Genomic DNA, 23,713 nt, shown 5'->3' with positions numbered 1-23,713 from the left:
GAGGTCCAAGTACAGCCCCTAGAGACAGGATCCAAGTGCAGGTGAATACATAGGTGGACATGGTGGTTCAGGGGTGGGCTAGAGGAGGGCCTGGGTAGAGACTACCGCCTCCTCTCTGTGAGCGCTTGTGAGGGTTTGATACTGGGTGTCATTAGGCGCAGAGGGAGGCAGCTGTGCTCATCCATCTACCAGTTCCTGGCACGGTGTCCCCATGGCTGCTGCCCTCTGGCCCTGCTCCTTTGCATCGGTCTGATTCAAGGGCTTCTGCAGTGTAGGCACTCTGTGCCAACATGGCCTTTGCTTCATGGGGAAGTGGGTGTGCCCAGCCCCTTCATCCTGGACCCTACTCTGCAGCATTAGGAGACCCAAGGCTGACCTGCCAGGGTGACCCAAGGCTGACCTGCCAGGGTGACCCAAGGCTGACCTGCCAGGGTATCCCTGGAACGCAGCCATGCATGGTACTGTGAGGCACTCAGCTCTCCCCTAGGCCCCGCCTGGGAACTGTGTGCCCCCTCCAGCTCCAGTCAGTTACTTGTGCACTAAGCCGTGAGGCCAACGTGTCTTCTGCTCTCTAGGTCTTTGGGTCTCAGAGCTTCTTAGCTGCTTGTGGCTAAAGACTGGAAAGGAGGAAGATGGGGGATCCATGAGGGGATTTCAGGGAGTGTGGAGCTGTTGGAGACACGCTGCTTGGCCATGCTGCCAGGCCCCACTCGGGAGGACTCAGTGTCGGGGAGGATGTTGTGGGTACCATGGGAAGGGACTGAAGGTGGGTGGTCCAGAGGCCTTGAGATGCTTCAGGTATGGCTTGTCAGTTACTGCCGCAGTGATTGATGCCCCAGTTGGATCACATCGTCTAGCCAGTAGGCGTGTTGTGGGACTCAAGTCTAGGGCCTGGTGAGGAGTGGAGGGAGTCACTCGATGGGCATGTGGGATTTTGGGTCAGCAGTCTTGAGGGAGACTGGATGTGTAGATGGGGAGAGTGGTGTTTGGCCCAAGAACTCCTAGCGATGCCCTGGCCTTCTGCAACCCAGGAACAACAACCTGACCTTCTTGCGGCCATACTACCAGACAGAGGAGGGCGAGGAGAACCCTTTCATCTGTTCCTCACGCCGTGACAATGGCATGCAGAAATGCTCACACATCCCCAGCCGCCGTGAGCTTCGCGTGCAGTGCACACTTGGCTGGGAGGCCTATGGGCAGCCACAGGCTGAGGACGGGGGTGCCAGCCGCAATGCTTGTATCAACTGGAACCAGTACTACAACGTGTGCCGCTCAGGGGAATTCAACCCTCACAATGGTGCCATCAACTTTGACAACATTGGCTATGCTTGGATCGCCATCTTCCAGGTATACTCTAGGATAGCCTGGGGATGCCTGGGGATGCCTGGGGTGTGGGATGGTAGACCCTGAGACAGGCATCTATACTGGGGTCCTTGGGAGCTGGAGAATGTGGGCCCATGTCCAGCTGCCTGCCTCCCCAGGTCATCACACTGGAGGGCTGGGTGGACATCATGTACTACGTCATGGATGCCCACTCATTCTACAACTTCATCTACTTCATCCTCCTCATCATTGTGAGTGTGGGCGTGGCCGGCTGGTGGGCATCCTGCATTTGATGAGGGGAGTGGGGGGAGAAGCCATATCCCTCCCCTTCCCCCACGTCCTGGACATAGAGTCCTGACCTCAGCCGCAGCTGCAGGGTGTGCTTTGGTGGGTGGGGAGGCAGGGGGCTTTTCTGCCTAGCCTGTGGTTGAAGGAAGTATACAGGATGGAAGGAGGCCTATCCAGGCCCTCGGCCAAAGGCTCAGAATCTTAGGAGCTGTCGGGCCCAGGCCCCACTCCACATTGTATCTCGCCCTCGAACACAGTGTTCCCACAGCAAATGTGTGATCTTCTAGCATAGCCCCCTGTAGTAAACACGAATCTCTGGTGGTCTCTCACACAACCCATCACCCCACACTTCTTTGGCCCATGATTCCCCATTACCATTCACCCCACACACAACCCCCCGAAACATCCATGTCTCAGATTTAGTTTTCTCTTGCCCCTCAGTATCCCATGGTCCCCAGATAGGACATTATTAGTTCATCAAGCAGACAGTTCCAGATCCCTGAATGCATAGGAGCTGCCTGCAAGGAGCCAGCAGGGAAGGGATATCATACATCCTCAGACAGCCCACACAGCAGGGGCATAGAGGAGAGTCAGTAATCGGCTGTACCAGGGAGAACTGGCCATAGAGGCTGCCTGGGAAGGCTACAATGGAGGACAAACCTGAGGAGCAGAAACTCATGCAGGACCCCAAGAGGGGTCCCCGTCCCATTATCACACAGTTGCAAAGTACCTATTATATGCCACTTCCTGGAGTATTAGTGCTTGTGGCATTGTGGCTAGGCCCCAGTCCCCAGAGTGGGTCCTGGCTCGGCTGGGTATGGAGCTAGCTCCTGGTGGTCACACACACCCTGCCACAGGTGGGCTCCTTCTTCATGATCAACCTGTGCCTGGTGGTGATAGCCACACAGTTCTCAGAGACAAAGCAGAGGGAAAACCAGCTGATGCGTGAACAGCGGGCCCGCTATCTATCCAACGACAGCACTCTGGCCAGCTTCTCAGAGCCTGGCAGCTGCTACGAGGAACTACTCAAGTATGTAGGCCACATCTTCCGAAAGGTTAAACGCCGTAGCCTGCGCCTTTATGCCCGCTGGCAGAGCCGTTGGCGTAAGAAGGTAGATCCCAGCAGCACCCTGCATGGCCAAGGGTCCGGGCGGCGGCCACGGCGGGCAGGCAGGCGCACAGCTTCTGTGCACCATCTGGTCTACCACCACCACCACCACCATCACCACCATTACCACTTCAGCCACGGTGGCCCACGCAGGCCTAGCCCAGAGCCAGGTGCTGGCGACACCAGGTTGGTCAGGGCCTGTGTGCCACCCTCGCCACCATCCCCAGGCCACAGGCCGCCAGACTCTGAGTCTGTGCACAGTATCTACCATGCCGACTGCCACGTGGAGGGGCCACAGGAAAGAGCCCGTGTGGCGCACACCATAGCCACTGCTGCCAGCCTCAAGCTGGCCTCAGGCTTGGGCACCATGAACTACCCCACCATCCTACCTTCAGGAGCAGTCAACAGCAAAGGTGGTACCAGCTCACGACCCAAGGGGCTTCGGGGCGCTGGCACCCCAGGGGCTACAGCACACAGCCCTCTGAGCCTGGGGAGCCCCAGCCCCTATGAGAAGATCCAGCACGTGGTTGGAGAACAAGGTGAGGACCCAGCCCCCACCATGTCAGAGAGAGTGGGGAGTGGGTACCCAGGCAAGGCAGGTCCTTGGTCCTGAGTGTTCTGGGCCCACCTTCCATTGCTCCAACCTGACCCCAAGAGGAGCTGCCAGGCCATTTCTTTGTATCTGTTTATCTCTGAAAAACTGCCCCTTTCTATATGGAGAAGCAAAAATTGGGATTGTGCAGGAGGGGAAATGGAGACCAGAGTCTCAGGGCCCAGGGCTCAGGGCCACGGTAACCTAGCTGTAGTTGTCTGTGTCTTTGCCTCACAGGACTAGGCCGAGCCTCTAGCAACCTGTCAGGCCTGAGTGTGCCTTGCCCCCTGCCCAGCCCCCAGGCTGGCACGCTGACCTGTGAGCTGAAGAGCTGCCCATATTGTGCCAGCGCCCTGGAGGACCCCGAGTTTGAGTTGAGCGGCTCAGAGAGCGGGGACTCGGATGCCCATGGAGTCTATGAGTTTACACAGGACGTACGGCATGGGGATTGCCGGGATCCTGTGCAGCAGCCCCAGGAAGGGGGCACGCCAGGCCATGGCAGTGAGCGGCGGCGACTGCCACTGCGGACAGCCTCACAGCCAGGAGGGTTAGGCCGCCTCTGGGCTTCCTTTAGTAGCAAGCTGCGTCGCATTGTAGACAGCAAGTACTTCAACCGAGGCATCATGGCGGCCATCCTCGTCAATACTCTGAGCATGGGTGTTGAGTATCATGAGCAGGTAGGTAGGTAGGTGTGTGTGTGTGTGTGTGTGTGTATGTGTGTGTGTGTGTGTGTGTGTGTGTGTGTGTTCCCCCATTTCCCCCAAACCACAGGGCAAAGCAGGGCCAGGCTTGCAGGATGATGGCTCTGGCTTTAGAAGCAGAATGCAGGGCCCCTGTGTCTTCCTAGAGTTGCTAGCCTTTTCCTGAGATCTCTGAGGAAGCCATTTGATCAGTCAGCAATTATGGCTCCTTGGACTGAGGCGCTGCCGTTTTGGCTGGAAGTTCAGCAGCTTTCCCACTGTGGGAGGGACAGGTGGCTTGAGATCACCAAAGACTACCCCTCCCAAGAGTGAGGGGACCCAGAGGCACTACAAGGGCCTCCCCCCGCCCCAGCCACCTCATCCCAGGGAGCAAGCTTATGCCCAGACTCCCTGGGGAGAGGCTCCCTGCACCATGTCCTCAACTTCCATGTCCTTGGGGAACTGCAGCTAGAAAGGATCTGCAGCATAGGCTGGTCCTTCAGGGAGGATGGAGGGATACCCGGGACTCCACACCTGCCTGGATCCTGCAGGTCCTCTTCCTTCCACAGCTCCACACAAGGGGAAGCAAGGCAAAGCCTAGTAAGACAGGCACTCCTGGGGGCGGGGCCAGGAGCTCCTGTAGCTCCACCCACTTTTAGTGAATGGCGTGATTTCCTGGGGGCCTTTACTCTCTTTCTTCTTACCTTGTAGTACATAGAAGAAATTTACCCACTGTGGCCTTAGGCAGACATAGGTGGGTGATGCCGGGGTGAGAATAGGTCGGCTCCATCCTGAACTCCCCCTCCCCACCCCCAAGTGCGTTCCTATGTGAAAATGCTGCAAACATTTGACTCACTTACTATCCATGGATATGTTCTCTACATGCATGGTTCAGCTGCATGTGTGCATGAAAATCACACATAATGCACATGTTCAAAGCCTCCCTGTGTACATGGAGGCCAGTGCACATGCATTCGTACTGTGCACACAATTCACCTATGGGCGTGAAAATGTCTTCACAGTTGAGGGGCGGGTGCATGTGAGCACACACGTATGAGGATATAGGCATGTCTCCACTCATCAGGGGTCCAGTACATGTACATGCATGTTTGTGCTCAAATTGTGCTAGAGCACACACACCCAAACCTCTCCAGCATTACAGATGTGCGTGCGTGTGTATTCACACATGCAGGTCATAATATTACAGGTATAGACAAACATACATGCACAAACACCTACACATGCAGGAGGGTCAGCACATTCATGGTAAGAGAGCCTCTGGGCCTTCTTCAAAGGAAGCGGGTGGGTGAGACTGTAGGTACTGTTCATATGCAGGTACTTCCATAGCCCATCATGAGACAGGCCCCAGCACAGAGTGTCAGTCACCTGCAGAGGAAGGGGTCTTTTGGGAGATTTGGCAGCTCTTGTATGCAGCTATCATTTCTACAGAGTCAGGATGGGGGCTGAGTGGAAGAGCCAGAGAAGTCGACTGTCTGATCTAGACGAGACAGTCTCAGGCCCCAGATTTCCTGTCTGGATGGGTAGGCAGCTCTTTTCTGAGGTGCTGGGGAGCCACCAGTTCCTAGCATTCTTGAGACAGTAAATTTGCTTTTGCTTCTGGGTTCTGTGGCCCTAAAATGGGAGGAGCCACGGTGGGTCCTGACCACCTCTCCTGACCCACAGCCTGATGAGCTGACTAACGCCCTGGAGATAAGCAATATCGTGTTCACCAGCATGTTTGCCTTGGAGATGTTACTGAAGTTGCTGGCCTGTGGCCCTCTGGGATACATTCGGAACCCCTACAACATCTTCGATGGCATTGTTGTCGTCATAAGGTAGGGCCCATCCCCGCCCCCTTCAGTAGGCACCGCAGAGAACAAAGTGATAAAATTCATAGTGGGCCGGGTGACGGGCGTGAGACCCTTGGTCATGCACATCACGGACCAGCAGGTCTAAACTCCGACCTAGGAGCTTTGTCTGTGCTGTGCAGTTGCTTAGCCATGACTATGTGGAGGCTGGCTTATGAGCGGAGTAATGCTTACTGGTCCTGGGGTCAGGGTGGGGTTGCATTTACAATAGCAAAATAAGCACAGAATGATGGGAACATTTGAGGTTGGGCCCTGGCTCCCTTCAGAGTAGGAGGGCCCTGTACCTGGAAGGGATGATTTGAACATACAGATGACCCAGGCGTGAAAGGCCCTGGGTAGAAGACTCCGTCAGCTCCCTGACAGCTCGGAGCCAGGGCTTCCCCGGGATTCAGGGGCCGCAGCTGATAAGGCTACTTGCTGAACTTGCTCCCAGCTGTGGCGTTGAACAGAGGCTGTGGTGGCTCCCAGACTGGCCATCCTGCCTACAGGAAGAGAAGATCCCAGGGTCATGGGATGGGCCATCCTGACCTTCACACTACTGTCCCAACCCACAGCGTCTGGGAGATCGTGGGGCAGGCAGATGGCGGTCTGTCGGTGCTCCGTACGTTCCGGCTGCTACGGGTGCTGAAGCTGGTGCGCTTCCTGCCAGCCCTGCGGAGGCAGCTGGTGGTGCTCATGAGGACCATGGATAACGTGGCCACCTTCTGCATGCTGCTCATGCTCTTCATCTTCATCTTCAGGTGGGTGGGGCCCAAGCTCCTCCCTCAGACAGCACTGACCCTAGGGCACCAGGCATGGTGGGCGGAGTGGCTCTGTTCTGTGAGGTCCACAGATGCATAGGTCGAGCCCTGGGGATACTACCAGGCTTTTAGTGGGTTTTGCTTAGCACCTTTTGTGAGCCAGTCTTGACACTTAGGGAGGTGTGGAAGAGCAAGCATCCCACAGGATGCTGAGACTGGTTGTCCTTGTGGGGGGCGAGGGGGCTGGCAGAGGGGGGCTGGGCCCTCCCACTCAGTGCCCACCCCCCTTAGCATCCTGGGTATGCACCTGTTTGGCTGTAAGTTCAGCCTGAAGACAGACTCTGGAGACACCGTCCCTGACAGGAAGAACTTCGACTCTCTACTGTGGGCCATTGTCACTGTGTTTCAGGTACGGCCCCAGGAGTCTGTCCCTGGGACAACCCAAGCTAAAGCTCCAAGGAGCCAAGGACCTGTGGCCACCCCCGGCTCTATCCCCGGGAGGCACGCAGGGCCTCTTGTGGGACCAGTGCCGTTTCGAGCCCTGCAAATGTGTCCTTGCAGATCTTGACCCAGGAAGACTGGAATGTGGTTCTTTACAACGGCATGGCTTCCACCTCATCCTGGGCTGCCCTTTACTTCGTGGCCCTCATGACCTTTGGGAACTACGTGCTCTTCAACCTGCTGGTAGCCATCCTGGTGGAAGGCTTCCAGGCAGAGGTGAGGGATGAAGGGGAGAGTCTGGTGTAGAGGCGAGGGATGGAGGGGATGGAGGGGAGAGTCTGGTGTGGAGGCGAGGGATGAAGGGGAGAGTCTGGTGTAGAGGCGAGGGATGGAGGGGATGGAGGGGATGCAGGGGAGAGTCTGGTGTAGAGATGCCCATGCTTTGGCAGAGATCCCCCCTACTTCTTCGCATGGCAGCCTCCGGGCCCACATAGCCAACCTGCGCTGCCGAGCAGACCTTGGGCTGGGGACAGAGGATCCTGCTGTGGGGGTCTCCACACTTAACCATGTATTGCCTGGGTGCAGGGTGATGCCACCAGATCTGACACCGATGAGGATAAGACGTCTACCCATCTGGAGGAAGATTTCGATAAGCTCAGAGATGTTCGAGCCACAGGTATGTGCTTGGATGGTGTGGACCGGGGGGCTCAACCTGTGAGTTGCAACCCCTTTGGGAGTCACATATCAGACACCCTGCGTGCCAGATACTTGCATTATGATTCATAACAGCAAGATTACAGTTATGAAGTAGCAATGAAATAATTTTATGGGTTTTTTTTGGGGGGGGGGGTCACCACAACATGAGGAACTACCTTAGAGTGTCACAGCACTGGTGTAGACTGAGGCAGGGACCTCTGGAGGTTCAGACAGTCCCTTAACCTCTAGAGATGAAGATGTACTCACTGGCTGTGACCCCTAACGGGCATCTAGAGGGCCGAGGCAGTCTGCCGCCGCCTCTCATCACGCACACAGCGGCTACGCCTATGCCTACCCCCAAGAGCTCCCCGCATCTGGACATGGCCCATGCTCTTCTGGACTCACGGCGCAGCAGCAGCGGCTCTGTGGACCCCCAACTCGGGGACCAGAAGTCTCTGGTAGGAACCAACCCCAGCCCCTGAAATAAGGGAAGGTCCCTGTCACACCCCAGCCCCGTCTAAGGCAGAACCAGGGTCATTCTGTCCCTGGACGCCTGGGGATCTATCGCTGTGAAATAAGCATAGAGACATGAAGGAGGAATGGGCAAGTGTCGAGATACCTTCTGCTTGCGACAGTGTGAAATTATAGTAGAGATATAAGTTGGCCAGGCACGGGGCACACCAGAGAAAAGGGTGGGGGTCTGACAGAGACACTTAAAGGCAGCCTGGAAAACGGGTGAGCAGGCCAGGCTGAGGGTTGACGAGCAGCGGAGCACCCAACAGTTCACTTGTATTCACACCCAGAGTGTGTTCTGTGCAAAGAACAACCTTGCCTGGAGATGGCTGGTGAGCCCCTGGGGTTGGGGTTGCAGAAGCAGTGGCCAGAACGCATGGGGAGCCTAGGGACAGATCCAGGGGTAGGAATCAGGTGAGGGAAAGCCAAAGAAGAGAAGCTGTCTGGTGGATCAATCAGGAGTCCAGGGCTGAGCCACCTAGCGCAGCTTGCTACAGCCACTTGCCAGGGGGACCCTGAGAGATAAGACAGACACAGGCCAGGGGAGAGTACGGCTCAGCTCCTATGAGATCCTGGAGGTAAGGATGAATCTGGAGACCAAGTGGTGTGACAAGCAGGAGGGAACCCAGGTTATGGGCCTTGGCAAATCCAGGGGCTGAGCAGCCACGCCTCGCCAGCCCTGGCTGATTCTGGGCTTTTGCTCTAACTATGTGGCTGAGTCAGATGTTACCTGAAAACAGGACGTCGGCAGTGCCCTGGCAGAGGGCTTGCTGGGTGGGATAGCTGTGCGGGACCAGACATCCAGCGAGTAGTTCACACATGCCCATGATGGCGGTTGACAGTAATATCTGGGGGAGGGCCCTTGCACCCCAGAAACTGGTGCATGTGGCGATCCTTAGGGCTGTGCCAGTGTGCTCACTCCCTGCCACCCCTCAGGCCAGCCTGCGCAGCTCCCCTTGTGCCCCATGGGGCCCCAACAGTGCAGGGAGCAGCCGGCGCTCCAGCTGGAACAGCCTGGGCCACGCACCCAGCCTCAAACGCCGCAGCCAGTGTGGGGAGCGCGAGTCCCTGCTCTCTGGCGAGGGGAAGGGCAGCACGGATGACGAGGCCGAGGACAGCAGACCGTGCTCGGGGACCCACCCAGGAGCTTCACCCGGGCCCCGAGCCACACCCCTGCGGCGCGCTGAGTCGCTGGGCCACCGCAGCACGCTGGACCTGTGTCCCCCACGGCCTGCCGCCCTCCTGCCCACCAAGTTCCGTGACTGCAACGGGCAGATGGTGGCCCTGCCCAGCGAGTTCTTCCTGCGCATCGACAGCCACAAGGAGGATGCAGCTGAGTTTGATGATGACATAGAGGATGTGAGTGGGTGAGACGAGGGGGCATGGACTATACTCGGCCATTTCTGGCCCTCTCTGAGTGTGACAGGAGGCAAAGCGCTAGCCAGACCCACAGTTACCCATAACCGCTCCTGTCTCAGGGCTGCCAGTTTAAAGCAGGATCTAAGGCAGGGATTCAGGGGTATCGTTCGTGGTAACTCAGAAGGGAGCGGGCCAACCAAGGTAGGCGTCGAACTTCAAGTTTGTCCCAGGTTAGGAGCTACCTACCATCGGGGACCGGGCCCCTCAGGGTCAGAAACTGCCTCTATAAAGAAGAGAATTGGTCTCTACAAAAGGCAACTCTCAGTGGCCAGTCAGCGCTTAGATTCCTGTGGCCTTGCAGCATGGCCGCCCTCCCACCCTCAGATGGAGAAGGCGAGGTGGAAGGGGCAGGAAGTAGCAGCAAAGACTGGCCTGAGGTGGGGAGGTCAGGGTGGTCACACACTAGGAGGCAGCAGGGGGAGGCTGCCATGACCCAGATGGATATCTGTGTCCCTAGAGCTGCTGCTTCCGCCTGCACAAAGTGCTGGAACCCTACGCGCCCCAGTGGTGCGGCAGCCGGGAGTCCTGGGCCCTGTATCTCTTCCCACCGCAGAACAGGTGAGCTGTGGCAAACCCGGCAGCCACCACGGCCACACCCTGCTTGGGAGGGTAGAGTGGGCTGGCCTTACCCACCTGTGGCTAAGCACTGGGGTGACCCAGGCAACATGAATAGACATAAGGGTCTGTTCGGGGGTCCCCTCACCTCGGCTGCCTCCTCAGGCTGCGCGTCTCCTGCCAGAAAGTCATCGCACACAAGATGTTTGATCACGTGGTCCTTGTCTTCATCTTCCTCAACTGTATCACCATTGCCCTGGAGAGGCCAGACATTGACCCGGGCAGCACCGTGAGTCCCCGAAGGCAGCTGGCCCTCTGGGTGGGGCAGGGTGAGGTGGACGTGGACTTCCCACTGGCCTTTCCCTGCAGGAGCGGGCCTTCCTCAGCGTCTCCAACTACATCTTCACAGCCATCTTCGTGGTGGAGATGTTGGTGAAGGTACTGACGTTCCCCTCCCCCTCGGTCCCTGTCGCACACGACCCTGTCCTGGGACTCTCTGCCAAGCCTGTACATGACTGTCCCTCCCACAGGTGGTAGCCCTGGGGCTGCTGTGGGGTGAGCATGCCTACCTGCAGAGCAGCTGGAACGTGCTGGACGGGCTGCTTGTCCTGGTGTCCCTGGTTGACATCATCGTGGCCGTGGCCTCTGCCGGTGGTGCCAAGATCCTAGGCGTCCTGCGCGTGCTGCGCCTGCTGCGGACCCTGAGGCCTCTGAGGTGGGGTGTGGGGGGCGGGGGCCACTCATATACATCCAGGAAGGACCCAGGAGCCCACCCCACCTCTGCCCAACCGTGTGGCTCTCACACGTTCACGTCACCTTGGGGCCTTGCATGTACCATGGCTTCTGCCGACTGGCCGCCCCCTTAGACCCCCTCTGCCTGGGTGCAGGGTCATCAGCAGAGCTCCAGGTCTCAAGTTGGTCGTAGAGACTCTGATATCGTCGCTCAGGCCCATCGGGAACATCGTCCTCATCTGCTGCGCCTTCTTCATTATCTTTGGCATCCTCGGGGTGCAGGTGTGTGGCCCTGGCTCGCCCAGGGTCTGCCCTGCCCTGGGCCTCTGCTCCCCACTGGTGGGATGGGCCCCATCCTCCCTGGTTGGGTGGTCAGCACATCTAGTTTGGGATCCAGGAGGCCTGAGGTAGGCAGGTCTGTGGGCCCGTGATTGTGCCAGGCTCCCTGGGGTAACAGCCCCTTCCGGTCAGCTTTTCAAGGGCAAATTCTACTACTGCGACGGTACAGATACCAGGAATATCACCACCAAGGCCGAGTGCCATGCCGCCCACTACCGCTGGGTGAGGCGCAAATACAACTTTGACAACCTGGGTCAGGTAGGTTCGGGTTGCATGCAGTGTGGCCACGGAGGTGACCAGGTGTGGGGGGAACACGGCTGCCATCTCTACCCTTACCCTGCTACATAGGCGCTGATGTCTCTGTTCGTGCTGTCGTCCAAGGATGGCTGGGTAAACATCATGTACGACGGGCTGGACGCCGTGGGCATCGACCAGCAGGTGTGCAGGGCTGGGGCCGTGCTCACGGGTGACCTTGAACAAATCCTGCACGTCTTTGGGATTAGAGCAAGTCACCTCAGAACCTTCCCCAGAATTTCTGACTGCCACAGTCCTCCAGGCCATTCCCAGGGAGGGCTTCCAGGCAGGAAGAGGAGGATGGTGGGAGACCCACCATCTTGTGTGCTGCAGCCTGTACAGAACCACAACCCCTGGATGCTGCTCTACTTCATCTCCTTCCTGCTCATCGTCAGCTTCTTCGTGCTCAACATGTTTGTGGGAGTGGTGGTGGAGAACTTCCACAAGTGCAGGCAGCACCAGGAGGCCGAGGAGGCGCGGCGGCGCGAGGAGAAACGGCTGCAGCGCCTGGAGAGGAGGCGCAGGAGTAAGGCGGCCCCCGAGGTGGAGGGTCGGTACCTGAACGCATGCCGTGTGGCACCCAGCTCTGGGCCTGCAGCCCCCAGCCCAGATGGCTCTGCATGTGGCCACCTTGCATGGGGGCCAGGCCTTGGAAAGAGGGGCCGACCAGATTGAGCCTCTGGGGTGCCTGCAGTGACAGGATGCAGGGTAACCCCGTGAGGGCTCAGGAGGTAGATGGGACGCTCCCAAGCCCCTCGTGAGTTGTAGAGACAGGACAGTGGGCCCTAGCTTGGGAGCACAGAGGGCTTCCCACACAGTGTCCCCACCACAGCCGCTCAGACATGTCCTTGTTTTTCCAGGCACTTTCCCCAACCCAGGTACCTCCCTGCTCTGCATGCTCAGCCTGCTGCTACTGCTGCTGTTGCTGTTGCGGCAGTGGGAAAGACGGGCGTCATAGGCCTCCAGGGGCCACCTCAGGGTGGGACACAAGTGTCAGGGTGCTGGGTGCCAGAGGGTGGGCAGAAGGTCAGTGGCTGGCCCACCGGTGTCCATGTTGCTGCCCCTGCTCTTGCTTGGCCTCTCCTCGTGGCTGGCATGCGCACACGTCTGTCGTGCCCAGGGAACAAGGTCCACCCCGGTTCCCCGGGCCTCGTGGCTGCTTCCTGGTGTCTCGGCTGTCGGCCCCCTGGCTGCTTGTGCCGAGCTGAGTTTGCTAATGGCTGCATGTCGGGCTGAGGAGCATGTGGGTCCAGGGTGGGATGGTTGCCCATCAGACCCTGCTCTTCCAGGCCCAGCCCCCGAGTGTGTGGTTCTAGGCTGAGGCGGGTGCAGGGTGGCTGAAACCCTCACCGATGGGACTCCTTAACTACACTGAGGTCCCCTAAGAGGACTGCTGCAGGCTCAACATTTAGGGGAGATAAACCTGTGGGGATGCATGTGGGGAGGCCTGCCCCTGGTGGTCTCCCCTCCTGATGTCTGCCTCAGGCTGGCTGGAGTGGTCACTAGTGGCCCCTTGGAGTCTGGGAGGAGCTAAGCCTAAAGGCGCCAGGGATGACACCTCTGTCACCTCTGTCCAGACGGAGCCTGCTGAGCCCAGACAGAGCCTGCTGAGCCCAGACAGAGCCTGCTGAGCCCAGACAGAGCCTGCTGAGCCCAGACAGAGCCTGCTGAGCCCAGACAGGGGGATGCCTAAAGTCAGCAGCGGTTGATGAAAAGGACAGTCTCTCCTGCTCCCCAGACTAAGCCACAGAAGAATAGGGTCTAGGCGGGCCCTCGGGGAGGGAGGCTAGGATGGCTCACCCCGCCCTGCGCACTGTCAGAGGCCCCCATCCTGCTCCCTGGGGACCAGTGTGCTCACAGAAAACACTTCCTGACCAGAAGAGACCTTTCTCAAAAGACTCTTCCCTCCCTAACCCTGGGACTGCTCCCCAGGGGCCACCCGGCCCATCTGAGGTCCTGCCTGAGCCACTTCCATACACTTAGCACTCCAGATTGAGGCCAGGGCCTCTGTCTGGAGGAGCGGAGAGGGCACAAGCATGGCTCGGCATCCAGGTGGCTCAGCAGCTCCCCTCTCCCACAGAGGCCCAGCGCCGGCCCTACTACGCAGACTATTCACACACGCGCCGCTCCATCCATTCGCTGTGCACCAGCCACTACCTGGACCTCTTCATCACCTTCATCATCTGCCTCAATGTCATCACCATGTCCATGGAGCACTACAATCAGCCCAAGGTGGCTGGCCGGGGCAGGGGTGGCACCGGGAAGAGGGTCACCAGCCGGGAGGGGAGGGGACACGGAGCTGCTGTTCCAACCCCAGACTAGGGACTGAAACTCAGCAGGGCCCTGCCTGCCTGCAAGTGTGGACACTGATGAGGGGCCAGCCAGAGACCTTGAGTCTGAGGCCCATTGTCCTTTCAATGACCCTCCACGCATATCCTGAAGGGCTTCCCTCTGCACCCTCACTGATAAGTGAGGGGAAGTGTGGGCTCACTACAGCAGAGCCTTTTGATGGAGTATACACTCGGCCTTTGGAACATACCAACTCTCTGTCAGGGCTGAGGACAGGGAACAGCCTGGTCCCTTTTGCCTAACGTCCTCAGCCTGCTCACAGGGGTCATCAGGTGATGACTTCAGGCATGCCACAGGTATCCTGAAGTTGGCGCTCAGGGAGCAAGGAGCTAGGGCAGCTAGGAGCCGCATGGCACCTCAGCCAGCCCCGCTTCTCTCCCCAGTCTCTGGACGAGGCCCTTAAGTACTGCAACTACGTCTTTACCATCGTCTTCGTCTTTGAGGCCGCACTGAAGCTGGTGGCCTTTGGGTTCCGGAGGTTCTTCAAGGACAGGTGTGTGATCTTGGACGCAGGGCAGGTTGGGGCCGCAGGTGGCCTGGGACGGGCTGCAGGTGGGTGGTAGGGAGAAGGCCCCTTTTTCCTTTGGGGTGAGCCTCGGCTGAGCTGCAGCTACTCCAAGCCACGGCCACACTAAGCTTCCGCCATGGCTGGCCAGGTGGAACCAGCTGGACTTGGCCATCGTCCTCCTGTCCATCATGGGCATTGCGCTGGAGGAGATTGAGATGAATGCCGCCCTCCCCATCAACCCCACCATCATCCGCATCATGCGTGTGCTTCGCATCGCCCGTGGTAGGTGGCCTCTGCTCATTCTGTCCGGGGTCTTCCTAGGCTGTCGGGAGGCCCCAGACCCTGTAGGATGGGCTACAGCCAGGCTCCATCCTCAGCGGATGCCTGGGATGTCTGCAGCCAGAGGGAAGCCCTGGTCTGTAGCTAGAGAGCAAAGGGATTGGTGTATAGGGTGCCCTGGACTTTTGGGTCAGCTGGGCCCTGCTGACATTTGGCTCCTCCCCTAGTGCTGAAGCTACTGAAGATGGCCACAGGCATGCGTGCCCTGCTGGACACTGTGGTTCAAGCTCTGCCTCAGGTAGGTTGGGGTCCAGCACCCCCGAAGGCCACCGCAAGCCTTCAGGGTACAGGCTTCGGGAAGGGCTTGGCACATGTCCCTTGCTTGCTTGCTTGCTCTGTCCTGAGGTCAGGGTCATGCCCAGCTGATCTGGAAGAGGTCGAAGATGGCATCCCGCCTGGGCCTCAGGCTCTGGGCAAGAGCATTAGAGACCAGTGCCTGCCCAGCTGGTGCACACGGGAAGTAAGGGGCCACAGCCAGGCCAGCAGGGTACCAGGTGAGCTTGCCAACAGACAAGAGGTCTCTGGCAGTGGCTTTGAGCCGATGTCGACCAGACTCGCTGTGCCTCCAGCCCTGCCGGGACCTTCCTATCCCCAGACTGCAGGATATACCTGCAGTGTTCCCTTCCAGCTACACCGGGCGGGGACACACTGGAAGACATTCCCACACTCTCCACAGCCTGCCCTGCTGCCTGGCCACCCCTGCCCCTGTACCTGCATCCTCCAGCTGACAGGCCACAAACTTGGCTTGTTCCTTTTCACCTGACTCCCCACACACTTACACAGCCCACTGCCATCTCTACCTACCATCATCCCTTGTACGCATTTGCCCACTCCTCAACCATCCGGACTGCCTGTCTCCACCTTGCCTGATAACATGCTGGCCTAAGCAGCATTTTGAGCCCCATCTGAATGACTTTGCACCATGTTTACTGTCCATGGGGTTGGTGAGGGAGGCCCGGGTAATGCCCCGAATAGGAGCTAGAGCAGATTTGGGAGTGTGGTATGGGCAGGTGCTGGGGATGGCAGATGCTCGTGGGTGGTTGCACGAGATCCCTGTTAGTGCTCCTGTCCCCTGAGCACCAGCCCAGTGTGAGGACTCTTAAGACCAAGGTGACCTCTGCATGGGTAGGCATGATCCCTGAGTAGAACCCTCCAGGCCTTAGGGGCCAGCTAGAGGGTAGAATAGCTCCCGGGGACAATTGGAAGAACAGAGTGGCCCTGAGAAGCAGCGAGGGGCAGAGACTGCCTTGTAGAGGGATGCTGGGCCAGAGTGGAGCTCTCTGAGGGTGGGTGATGCTTCAGGAAGGCCGAGGGGCTTAAGTGGAACTTCGTAGCTGGACCCTCTTCCCGGGGCTGGGAGCGGTGGGGCGGGGCAGGCCAGCACAGGCCTGACGTTGTTCTGCTTCTCTCTTGTGTAGGTAGGGAACCTTGGTCTTCTTTTCATGCTCCTGTTTTTTATCTATGCTGCCCTGGGAGTGGAGCTGTTTGGGAGGCTAGGTGAGTGTGGCCTAGCCTGTGCCTCTCCCAAAAGGGGATGCCTGACCCTACCCCACCTCCCCACAGGTTGATGAAGAGTACAGGGTACCGGCCTAGGTACCAGGTAGACCACGAGCCTCAGACAGCCTGTCGGTACTCACCTCACCAGCCCAATGCTTAGAGCTGGGACACATACTGTGTACACAGACATGTCCACCCAGGGACACGTTCCCACATCTGTGATGCACATGTCCACACTCAAACCAGCCAGCCAGGCAGGCAGGGCCACATCCCAGGGTGAATGTGAACCTTGGAAGACATGCACACAGTAGCATGTCCCCATGCCTCCCCCTAAACGTTGTCCCAGGAAATGTCAGCGATGTGTCTTCTGTATTGTTACCTAAGGCAAGTCTGCGAGCTTATCTCGTCGAGGCGAGGGCATGTTGGGGACTCTCTCCAACTCTACTAGACTCTTCCCCTAACTCTGAGGATCTTCTGGGGCCTTCATGTGGCCCAGAGGGACAGAGGACATGCAGGTTGTCACAGCCTGTTGTCTTCCTGTCCAGACATGGTTCCCACCCAGTCCTCGCACACAGTCACAAACGAGTCCTTTCTTCCCTGCCTCCAAGTCCCCCAAGATAGGTCTGGTATGCAGGCCTGACAGCCGGGCCACCTTGCGCTCCAGAGGACCCCATTGCTTGGCATCTACCATCCATGAGCAGAGGTCAGGCCTAGGGCTTGGGGGTGCTCGGGAGCTCAGACGGTGGCGTCTGCTGAGGAGAGGTTCAGTGTAGAACAGAGGCCTGGGCCCCAGGTTCCCAACACACATGTCCCGGCCAGCCCAGCGTGGGATGTGTGTGCTGACTCTGTCCAGTCCCACAGAGGCACTAGTGCTCTGAACGGGTGGGGACTCTCCCTTGCAGAATGCAGCGAGGATAATCCCTGTGAGGGCCTGAGCAGACACGCCACCTTCACCAACTTTGGCATGGCCTTCCTCACGTTGTTCCGGGTGTCCACTGGGGACAACTGGAACGGGATCATGAAGGTAACTGTGAGGCTGCTCCTCCACACCCCTTTCCGGGCTGACAGACAGAGCCGTGACCCCCGCTGCCCCCTACCCCAGGATACGCTCCGCGAATGTACCCGTGAGGACAAGCACTGCCTCAGCTACCTGCCCGCGCTCTCCCCCGTCTACTTCGTCACCTTTGTGCTGGTCGCCCAGTTCGTGCTGGTCAACGTGGTGGTGGCCGTGCTCATGAAGCACCTGGAGGAGAGCAACAAGGAGGCCCGGGAGGATGCAGAGATGGACGCCGAGATTGAGCTGGAGATGGCACAGGGCTCCCCGGCCCGGCCCCCGGCCACGGCCCAGGTAAGGCTTCTCAGGGACTTCGGGCTGCCCCAGGATGCTGCAGAGCTGATAAAACAGCTTCCCTCACCGTAGGAAAGCCAAGGTACCCAGCCAGACACCCCGAACCTCCTGGTCGTGCGCAAAGTGTCTGTGTCCAGGATGCTCTCGCTACCCAATGACAGCTACATGTTCCGGCCGGTGGCTCCCGCGGCTGCCCCACATCCCCACCCGCTGCAGGAAGTGGAGATGGAGACCTACCCAGGTAGCATCTCTTCGGGTGTGGACTCTGGTGGGGACAGCAGGGAAACGGGACTGGGCAGGCAGGAGGATGGGCAGATGGGAAATCGGGCGGCGCGAGGCAGGGAGGGTGGGAGGCAGAGATGGGGGCCACAGGCCTCAGGCCACACAGTTGAGATGCATCCCTGCCCCAGGCCCGGTCACCTCTGCTCACTCGCCGCCCCTGGAGCCCCGCACCTCCTTCCAGGTCCCATCAGCTGCGTCCTCCCCAGCCAGGGTCAGCGACCCCCTTTGTGCCCTCTCACCCCGGGATACGCCCCGCTCTCTGAGTCTCTCACGGATACTCTGCAGACAGGTGAGGGAAACCTTCATCTCACGGGCCTGGGGGAGGGGTGGGGGTGGGGGCTCCACGGGGCTCGTTTTCCCCAAAGGTTAGCATGCTCGCGGCCCAAGATGCTCCAGGTATCCTTAGACTTGGAATTTTCCATCTCTGCTTAGCGGGTCTCAGTCTTCAACCAGATGACTCAGCATAATCTATCGAGGCCAGCTGTGGTAGCATAGCCCCTCATGGGACTCCCTTTCTTAGGCAGAAACCTCAAACCCCAAAGCGGCTAATGTGCCCGCATCACCCAGCTTCATCTGCAGTCTCTGCCCGACCTTCCCCGTCAGTTCCCACTATCTGGCACAGGAGCCTTCTTGTACAATACGGAAGCTCTTGGGAACTTCCTATTCTTGGGGTACCAAGTTGGGCTGTGGGGCTCAAGAGTGAGGAGGTGACCTGGGCCCTTTGGGCTTCCCCAGGCCCTGGAAGACTGGGAGCTCAACCCCGAGGCTTCTCTGTTTGCCCATAGCATAGCAGATTCATCCTCTGACATCTCATAGGTCAGTGGGTCTAAGTCTGTGATGTTCACATCAGCAGCTCCCAGTCCCACCTAGTCCCGAGCCACCCAGGAGTATTGCTAGCCATGACCTTCCCAGGGCCCAGATGGGAGGGCAGGAGCCTGACTGCTGGGTGCTAGGCAGGGCCTCTGTGCCATTTCAGGAGGCCATGCACGCAGAGTCCCTGGAAGGGCAGATAGATGACGCTGGAGAAGACGGTATCCCAGACCTCACGGAGCCTGCTGAAAATACCTCCACAAGCCAGGCACCTCTGGGCGCCCTGAGGTCCCCTCCGTGCTCCCCACGGCCTGCCAGTGTCCGTACCCGCAAGCACACTTTTGGGCAGCGCTGCATCTCCAGCCGACCTCCCACCCTGGGAGGAGGTGACGCTGAGGCAGCAGACGCAGCCGACGAGGAGGTCAGCCACATCACAAGCTCAGCCCACCCCTGGCCCGCTACAGAGCCCCACAGCCCAGAGGCCTCCCCTACCGCCTCTCCTGCAAAAGGCACAGTGGGCAGTGGGCGGAGCCCACACAGGTTCCGCAGCGTAGACGCTCAGAGCTTCCTGGACAAACCAGGTCGGCCAGATGCGCAGCGGTGGTCCTCGGTGGAACTGGATAATGGGGACAGCCACCCAGAGTCTGGGGAAGCGAGGGCCCGGGCCTCAGAGCTCGAACCAGCTCTTGGGGCGCGGAGGAAGAAGAAGATGAGCCCTCCCTGCATCTCCATTGAACCTCCCACCGAGGATGAGGGCTCCTCCCGCCCCCCTGCGGCCGAAGGAGGCAACACTACCCTAAGGCGCCGAACCCCGTCCTGTGAGGCTGCCCTCCATAGGGACTGCCCAGAGTCTACAGAGGGCCCAGGCACTGGAGGGGACCCCGTAGCCAAGGGTGAGCGCTGGGGCCAGGCCTCTTGCCGGGCAGAGCATCTGACTGTCCCCAACTTTGCCTTTGAGCCTCTGGACATGGGCGGGCCTGGTGGAGACTGTTTCTTGGACAGTGACCAAAGTGTGACCCCAGAACCCAGAGTTTCCTCTTTGGGGGCTATAGTGCCTCTAATACTAGAAACTGAACTTTCTATGTCCTCTGGTGGCCCCCCAGAGAAGGAGCAAGGACTGTACCTCACTGTGCCCCAGACCCCCTTGAAGAAACCAGGGTCTCCCCCAGCCGCTCCTGCCCCAGACGACAGTGGAGATGAGCCTGTGTAGACTGGGCTGTGTGTCCACAGGGATTTGGCATTGAGGTTGTTGGCTCCCTGCAGGGTGGTAGCCCCAGTCAGGGCTATGAGTGGACCCTGGCTAAGGCCCCACCAAGGCAGAGGGACCGGGAAACACTATCCCGGGAGAGGCAGCAGACGTTCCGTCTCTGCACCATGACACAGGAGCAGCCTCGGGCCCCACGAGCCTCCCTCGTGGTGATTCAGGTTTGGGTTTTCCTGAGTTTTAACTACCACCAGGAGTTGTACCAGGACCAGCTCATCAGTCTCGGGAGGAGAGACTGTGTCCTGGGAAGGGCCAGAAATCCCTCATGGGCAGGAGGGCACCACAGCTCCGTCCGTGTGACACACAGGTTTCCGATAGGGAGTACACGCTTGAGCCCCTTGTGCCCTGGTGGGCAGACATTGGGTCCTGCAGCCACCACAACCAATATCACCTTCGTTCACGGTCTCGTCCCTGTCCATCACTCGGCACTCTTTCTCTCACGGTACCCCCACCCCCATCATTCCATCATCTTAGGTGGTTTAGAAACTTCACAGTGACCCTGGGAAGGGCCACATCACCAAGGAGTACTGGCCCATGCAATAAGACATCACAGTCCCAACTGAGGTGGGGCTTCCCCTCCATCCCAGGCTGTCGGGCTCAGCGTTCATTTGACATCCATTTGCTTTATGTCATCCGTTCTACAAATTCAGGTTAAATGTTGCAATAATCAGATGCAGAAAACTTGGCTTCCTAAGTCAAAGCCGAGCGGAGGGGAGGGGCAGAGCAAAGCTGAATAAACACTAACTTATTTAAGAAAGACACTTGGGGTTGGCTGCCACACCTCATTCAGTGAGTTCCGAGGCGGCCCGCCGGGTGGGAGGGAGAGGTCAGCCAGTACTTGGCCATCAGGACTCCTGAGACCAGCAGCAGGAAGAGGCTTGGCCAGAAGAGGGCGGCCAGGAGAGGAGTCCAGGGAAGCCCCTGCATTCCTGTGCCCCCTGCTTCCACGATGTGGTGGCGGATCCAGTTTACATAGGCGGTGACCCGGGCATAGACGCCAGGGCGGTCAGGGCGGCCACAGCCCTCACCCCAGCTGACAATGCCGGCCTGCCACCAGGTCCCAGCCACCTGGCAGACTAGTGGCCCTCCAGAGTCATCCTGCAGGACAGAAGGGCAGAACACGGATGGGATTCTAAGGACTTGGAGGTTCTCGCCGTGCTCCGTGGTACGCCATTCCTCCACATTCCCAGCCTGTTCACCTGGCAGGCATCCCCAGGGCCCTGGGCACATAGCATGTCTGGCTGGATGAGACTGCCATTGGGGCTGTTGTACGCCTGGCTGCAGGTCTTTGCGTCCACCACAGAGACTTTGGCCTCCTGAAGGGTGTATGGGGGCTTCAGAGGCTCTGAGGGAAAGGAAAGTTCAGGAGGAGGTTGAGTGACCAGCCTCACACTGCTGAGAGTGAACACGCAGCAGGCGCATCCCTCATGGGGTTCCACCCCCACCCCCACCCGTGCTGGCACTGTCTTTCTGTGGGTCAGATGTGGATCTTGGTGGAGGCCAGTAAGTGGTTGACCTTTAGGAGGATAGGCGTGGCCACTAGGAGCAAATGGTGGCACCAGTTGTTCCCACTCCTCCCCAGGTGGCCCCTCTTACCTTCCCTTATCCCCATGGGGGAGGACCTCAGAAGGGGTGCCTTACCTCCCTCCCGTGTATAGCCCCAGCCAGTCACCCAGCACTGCATCCCAGGGTAGAAGTCAGCTGAGGCCTCTGGGAGGCACACAGGCTGGACCTGGCTGGAAAGGGCCACCGGGGTGGCCAGCTGCACCAGGGCAATGTCCCCACTGGACCCCGGTGGTCCTGGGGAACCAGCGTACATGATGATCCGCTTTACGGTGGAGAAATGGGGAGACAGTGTGATTGTAAGCTCTCCCAAGTGCACCTGGTAATCAGACGAGTTCACAGACCTGGGAGGCAGGGAGAGATGTGAGTGTCCCCCCCCTCCAACAATGACCACCACCACCAATGCCCACCCACCACCCACCCCTGTCAATAACCAATGTTCCATCTATCCTCAGTGCTGGGTACAGAAACAGCTACTGTATACATGAAGCCTCACACGTAAGGGCCTCACACGTAAGGGCCCAAGAATAGCTGGGACATTGGCTGGAAGGTGCCTGGCACCCTGGGGGAAAGGCAGTTCCAGAAGTGTTTGAGACAAGTGGAAGGGCTTCAGGCTGGTTTAAAATACTTCCTGATACAAGCTAGATAGGTGGCCAGCATCACACTTGAGCCCAATGGAGGGCACCCCACTCCCACTGGAGCTGCACGCTGCCACTGCAGGTGGGTGGACCTCAATGCAGTTTTCTCTACTGAAAGGGACCCTTGGACTCAAGGGTGAGTCACGGCTAATCAAGGTCCTGTTTGCTGTCACTGCCCCATAAAGCCAAGCAGTCAGGCTTCATGAAGTGACTCACCCAGAGAAGCAGTGGGCTGCTGTGAGCACCCATTCTGGACTGAGCAGGGAGCCTCCACACACGTGCACCTTGTGCAGACGGAGGCTAGCCTGCCATGGCCATGTGCCGGCTGGGGCGGCATGCCCTCCCACGATTCGACTTCCTGCGTGTGAAACCTGGGGATGGCCACACCCTGATCCAGAGGAGACACTGTTGGCGAGGGAATCCGGAGACTGGCATTCTGCTCAATGCCCTTTCTCTAGGAGCTCTCCATGACTCCCATCTCAGGAGGCCTAGCATCTTGGGGCATCTACAAATGCCTCTGCTCCCCATCCGCTGGCCTCTCTCCAGAAGCATTGTGGCTACATGCCCTAAAACAGTGGTTCTCAACCTTCCTAATGCTGGGACCCATTAATCCAGTTCCTCCTGTTGTGGTAACCCCCAACCATAAAGTTATTTATGTTGTTACTTCATAACTGTAACTTTGCTATCATGAATCATAATATAAATATTTCATATGCAAATGATGTTAGGGGACCCCTGTGAAAGGGTTTGATCTCCCCCAAGGGGTTGCGCCCCACAGGTTGGAAACTGCTACCCTAGAAGCAGTAAGTTCATGGATCTTGACTTCAGAACACTACAAAGGACATAGCAGGCTCCTTAGAAAGATGCTCAGTGGATCTGGACAAGCGGCTTACTGCCTGGAATTAAAGGGGCGAGGAAGGGCTGAGGGGATGGGATATGGAGGCCCGGGAAGCTGGGGGTGGGGGGTGCCCTCCTAGTGAGAAGGGGTTCCTTTTTAGAAGGATGTTTGGAACTAGATAGATGTGATATCACAAAACACTGGAGATGTGTTAAATGTCACCAAATGCTACACTGTATCGTGGGTAAATTCTATGTAAATTTCACCTCGACTTTTTTTCTCATGAAAATCTAGAGGTACCACCCACAGGGGAGGGCTTCCCTCTTCATCTGTACTACAGAAGGAAACCGGAAATTGGGTCCACATTGATAAAGAAGAAATGGAAGAGGTCACATCCTTCCCAGCCAGAACAGGAGGTGCGTCCCGAGGAAGTTCCATAAGATGCTTAGAGTCTCTCCCAAGAGCAGCATCAGCAAAAGAAAGGGATCAACCGTGAGAGCCAGCAGGCTTCGCAGGAGATGGGGCAGAGGTGCGGCTTCTCAGGCGAAGCCTGTGGCAGATACTAGCCTCCCTGGGCCAGGGCACTCTCTCCCGCCACAGGCACTGCCCCTCTAGGGTCTGCCTGCCACCCACCACAGGCACTGCCCCTCTAGGGTCTGCCTGCCACCCACCACAGGCACTGCCCCTCT

The 23,713-nt window shown here is 58.5% G+C and overlaps 2 protein-coding genes across 4 annotated transcripts in view; one reads left to right on the top strand and one right to left on the bottom strand.

Moving 5' to 3' along the window:
* Positions 1–20,735, top strand: part of Cacna1h (calcium voltage-gated channel subunit alpha1 H) — a 60,226-nt gene extending 39,491 nt beyond the window's left edge. The window contains exons 7-36 of one of the 3 annotated variants that reach the window (XM_029532887.1): positions 1,032–1,347; positions 1,482–1,574; positions 2,469–3,258; positions 3,549–3,988; positions 5,675–5,826; positions 6,414–6,599; positions 6,891–7,008; positions 7,161–7,316; positions 7,626–7,716; positions 7,986–8,194; positions 9,186–9,608; positions 10,126–10,226; positions 10,389–10,512; positions 10,593–10,661; positions 10,754–10,938; positions 11,111–11,237; positions 11,427–11,552; positions 11,643–11,732; positions 11,922–12,114; positions 12,449–12,466; positions 13,669–13,820; positions 14,321–14,430; positions 14,594–14,727; positions 14,952–15,022; positions 16,203–16,281; positions 17,184–17,305; positions 17,384–17,629; positions 17,702–17,870; positions 18,040–18,200; positions 18,888–20,719. In XM_029532887.1, coding sequence (XP_029388747.1) covers positions 1,032–1,347; positions 1,482–1,574; positions 2,469–3,258; positions 3,549–3,988; positions 5,675–5,826; positions 6,414–6,599; positions 6,891–7,008; positions 7,161–7,316; positions 7,626–7,716; positions 7,986–8,194; positions 9,186–9,608; positions 10,126–10,226; positions 10,389–10,512; positions 10,593–10,661; positions 10,754–10,938; positions 11,111–11,237; positions 11,427–11,552; positions 11,643–11,732; positions 11,922–12,114; positions 12,449–12,466; positions 13,669–13,820; positions 14,321–14,430; positions 14,594–14,727; positions 14,952–15,022; positions 16,203–16,281; positions 17,184–17,305; positions 17,384–17,629; positions 17,702–17,870; positions 18,040–18,200; positions 18,888–19,931 — 6,295 coding nt within the window. In that variant the 3' untranslated portion in view covers positions 19,932–20,719. Of the gene's footprint in view, positions 1–1,031; positions 1,348–1,481; positions 1,575–2,468; positions 3,259–3,548; positions 3,989–5,674; positions 5,827–6,413; positions 6,600–6,890; positions 7,009–7,160; positions 7,317–7,625; positions 7,717–7,985; positions 8,195–9,185; positions 9,609–10,125; positions 10,227–10,388; positions 10,513–10,592; positions 10,662–10,753; positions 10,939–11,110; positions 11,238–11,426; positions 11,553–11,642; positions 11,733–11,921; positions 12,139–12,448; positions 12,467–13,668; positions 13,821–14,320; positions 14,431–14,593; positions 14,728–14,951; positions 15,023–16,202; positions 16,282–17,183; positions 17,306–17,383; positions 17,630–17,701; positions 17,871–18,039; positions 18,201–18,887 lie in introns of all 3 variants that reach the window. The other 2 variants (XM_029532888.1, XM_029532886.1) reach the window with 2 other exon arrangements.
* Positions 20,589–23,713, bottom strand: part of Tpsg1 (tryptase gamma 1) — a 3,995-nt gene continuing 870 nt past the window's right edge. Inside the window, exons 2-5 of the mRNA XM_021221482.1 lie at positions 22,403–22,574; positions 21,627–21,892; positions 21,185–21,330; positions 20,589–21,083 (exon numbers count right to left, since the gene is read on the bottom strand). Coding sequence (XP_021077141.1) covers positions 20,772–21,083; positions 21,185–21,330; positions 21,627–21,892; positions 22,403–22,574 — 896 coding nt within the window. The 3' untranslated portion in view covers positions 20,589–20,771. The remainder of the gene's footprint in view (positions 21,084–21,184; positions 21,331–21,626; positions 21,893–22,402; positions 22,575–23,713) is intronic.

This window comes from Mus pahari, chromosome 21 (genome assembly GCF_900095145.1).
Source record: "Mus pahari chromosome 21, PAHARI_EIJ_v1.1, whole genome shotgun sequence".
NCBI classification, from domain to species: domain Eukaryota; kingdom Metazoa; phylum Chordata; class Mammalia; order Rodentia; family Muridae; genus Mus; species Mus pahari.
Note: the sequence above shows the minus strand (reverse complement) of the source record. Positions and strands in the feature narration are given on the sequence as shown.